The 2,711-nt window shown below is 32.0% G+C and overlaps 1 protein-coding gene across 1 annotated transcript in view; it reads right to left on the bottom strand.

Annotated features, from left to right (window-relative positions):
• Nucleotides 1–1,944, bottom strand: part of LOC106466941 (bromodomain adjacent to zinc finger domain protein 1A-like) — a 61,172-nt gene extending 59,228 nt beyond the window's left edge. The window contains exon 1 of the mRNA XM_013927259.2: nt 1,360–1,944. Coding sequence (XP_013782713.2) covers nt 1,360–1,472 — 113 coding nt within the window. The 5' untranslated portion in view covers nt 1,473–1,944. The remainder of the gene's footprint in view (nt 1–1,359) is intronic.
• Nucleotides 1,945–2,711: the final 767 nt, after the last annotated feature.

Genomic DNA, 2,711 nt, shown 5'->3' with positions numbered 1-2,711 from the left:
CGTTGAAGTGTCTTGTCGAATATGGTATTACTGTCAAGACGCCTAACAATGCACCTACAAAATGGAGCCATCAAAGAACATTGTGCTCGCATCCACAACCAAAAACTCACACGTCAGGGCCTAGTACAAAACACCAAAGTAAACCACCAATTTAACGACTTCACAACTCTTCAAATACACGAAGCAATAAAAATCCTACAGCAAACTCCCATAATCAACAAACAATCGACAGGAACAGCATGCACACTGCTACTTCTTAGCGAGAAACCGCCAAGCTACAATACAACACTCCACCAATTAACGCCTTCCACGAGATAGATACCACCACCTGCTTACCCATACCTATAAATATCCACCAACAGTAATCACAATTCACACAACATTCAACCTTGATAATGAATGCAGAACGCATTCGAAACGCGTCAGCCAACTCATCACTAGCTACAACTTTTACCCGTTGTTCTAACAACGTTAAGACGGCTTATCAACTTCTTGAGAAGAATTCTAAGAAGAAAGTAAATATATATATATACATATTTCTCTACATTTTCTTTATAATCAATTTATTTGAAATGTTGAAAAAACTATACTCATGATCTAAACAAAAGACTTAGATGATACTATATTTCCATTAGGGTATAGTTCCATTGTTAATGTTTTACACTTTAGAATTTATCATTATGAATGATATTATCTTCTATTAATATTTTAGCTTACAAAATTGCTCACTATTCTTAGAACATCACCCAGCAACATGAAGGCATAATAAAGCAAACTGTGTCTTTATGAAAAAGATCAGTGCTTTTCTCATACTAAATTAATAAACCATCCCAAGACATATTTTAGTTATCTATCAATCATATACTTTAATGAAAAATGAATCAACCAACTTATCTTGTTATTGAGTCATTGTGTTTGTTTCATTTCCATACCTTCACACCAATGAATCATGACAAATGTGACCTTTTATAATAATTAATAATAATATATAGTTTGAACTGTTTTGTCTAAAAAATTAAAAGTATAAAAATTAAAACTAAAAGGTAAAAAAAAGTTACAATATTTACATTATCTATACCAATATAATACAAGAAGTTACAAAATGCAAACCAGTAAAGGTGATATAAATATGGGATTAAGACACATAATGCTAAGAAATCGTGCACAGCTGACCTCATTCTATTAAACTTTCAGTTTCATAATATTATAGAACTGGAAGCCATGTTGCCACAAAATAAGTTGCCCAAGATTAGGCTTAACTTTTGAATGGTTTGATTTTTTTTTCTATGACAAAAGTTTTACTACTGATATATTTAACTCAGCTGCTTAAAAACTGAATTAAATTGACTATCAACTTACTCATAATCCCTGAAAACTTCATGAGTCAATTTAAAATAAAATAACTGTTCTTGAGGCTTCACATCAGGCGGTGTCTTCTTTCTCACAAATGGTTGTTTTCCCAACAGCGGCATTTTCCGACTTGAATTTTGGAGGGAAATTAAGTTGTATCTATTCTAAAGTGGTAGTATATATTACGTTTCTTCACTACTTCACAAAATGTCCGAGCAAAATTACGAACTTTAAAACGATAAATAAAATTAATCTTACCGTATTTCTTATGTTATAAAAGTAACCTTTAATTTTTAAGAAAGCTTTCTTTCTCCATAGGCATCACTTCGTTCGAGTGCACATTCACATTACCAACAGCACACGTCGTGTATGTGGTCTAAACTAAAGACTAAACTGTAGTGATAACTAAAGTAATATTTATATTTAACTTAAGAATTACGAGAAATTATTATTTTTTGCTTAACAATTATAATAATGGTCACAATAAAGTGTAGAAGACATGCGTTAATCATAAAGAATAGTAATGTAAATTTAACTTCCACTTTATCATGTACCAAATAACCCGCTCACGCCTGTTGCAGAATTCTAAATTGTGTTTTATAGAGGGCACTTATTGGTACAGATTATTTTCTTCCCGCGTGAGGGAGGAACCTTCAAACAAAAGACATTGCCTAGCTTCAAGGCATAATTTTTAGTCCAGCTCTTGTAATTACAAAAAATAAAATAAAAAATATTAAAAGAAAATTCAGAAAGACAAAATTAATTTTCTATTATTATTAATATTAGTTTTCTGTGAATCCATTCATGTGGATTAAGTTTTTTGATGTACATATAAATATATTATGTAAAAAATACAATATTTTTGTTACAGATATATGCGCCACTAAAACTGTACAAATAATGCATTTATGCAAATATATGAATGGTATCATTTTAAAGAAGAGTATAGCCAAAGATGTTATAAAAGCAAACCAGTTAGAGTAATATAAATATAATACCAAAAAAATCATGCACAGGTGACCCCATAGTTCTTTGAAATGGAAAAGCCTCCCAGTGGCACAGCGGTACATCTGCGGACTTACAACGCTATAAATCGGGTTTCGATACCCGTGGTGGGCAGAGCACAGATAGCTCTTGTGTAGCTTTGTGCATAATTAGAAACAAAACAAGACTAAATGGAAAATATTTATTATGAATGAAATAAGTTTGTTTGGTGTTGTTAAACACAAAGCTACAGGACATTTCAGTTGGGATGAAGTGAACAACGGAACAAATGACGCTGCTGAAGACGTGTCAGCTGAAAAAGCCACTGTCGAAGAAGAAACTCTACTCGGTTTTGAGAAGGTAAATGTGGAAGCTCT

Source organism: Limulus polyphemus, unplaced genomic scaffold (assembly GCF_000517525.1).
Source record: "Limulus polyphemus unplaced genomic scaffold, Limulus_polyphemus-2.1.2 Scaffold2432, whole genome shotgun sequence".
NCBI classification, from domain to species: domain Eukaryota; kingdom Metazoa; phylum Arthropoda; class Merostomata; order Xiphosura; family Limulidae; genus Limulus; species Limulus polyphemus.
Note: the sequence above shows the minus strand (reverse complement) of the source record. Positions and strands in the feature narration are given on the sequence as shown.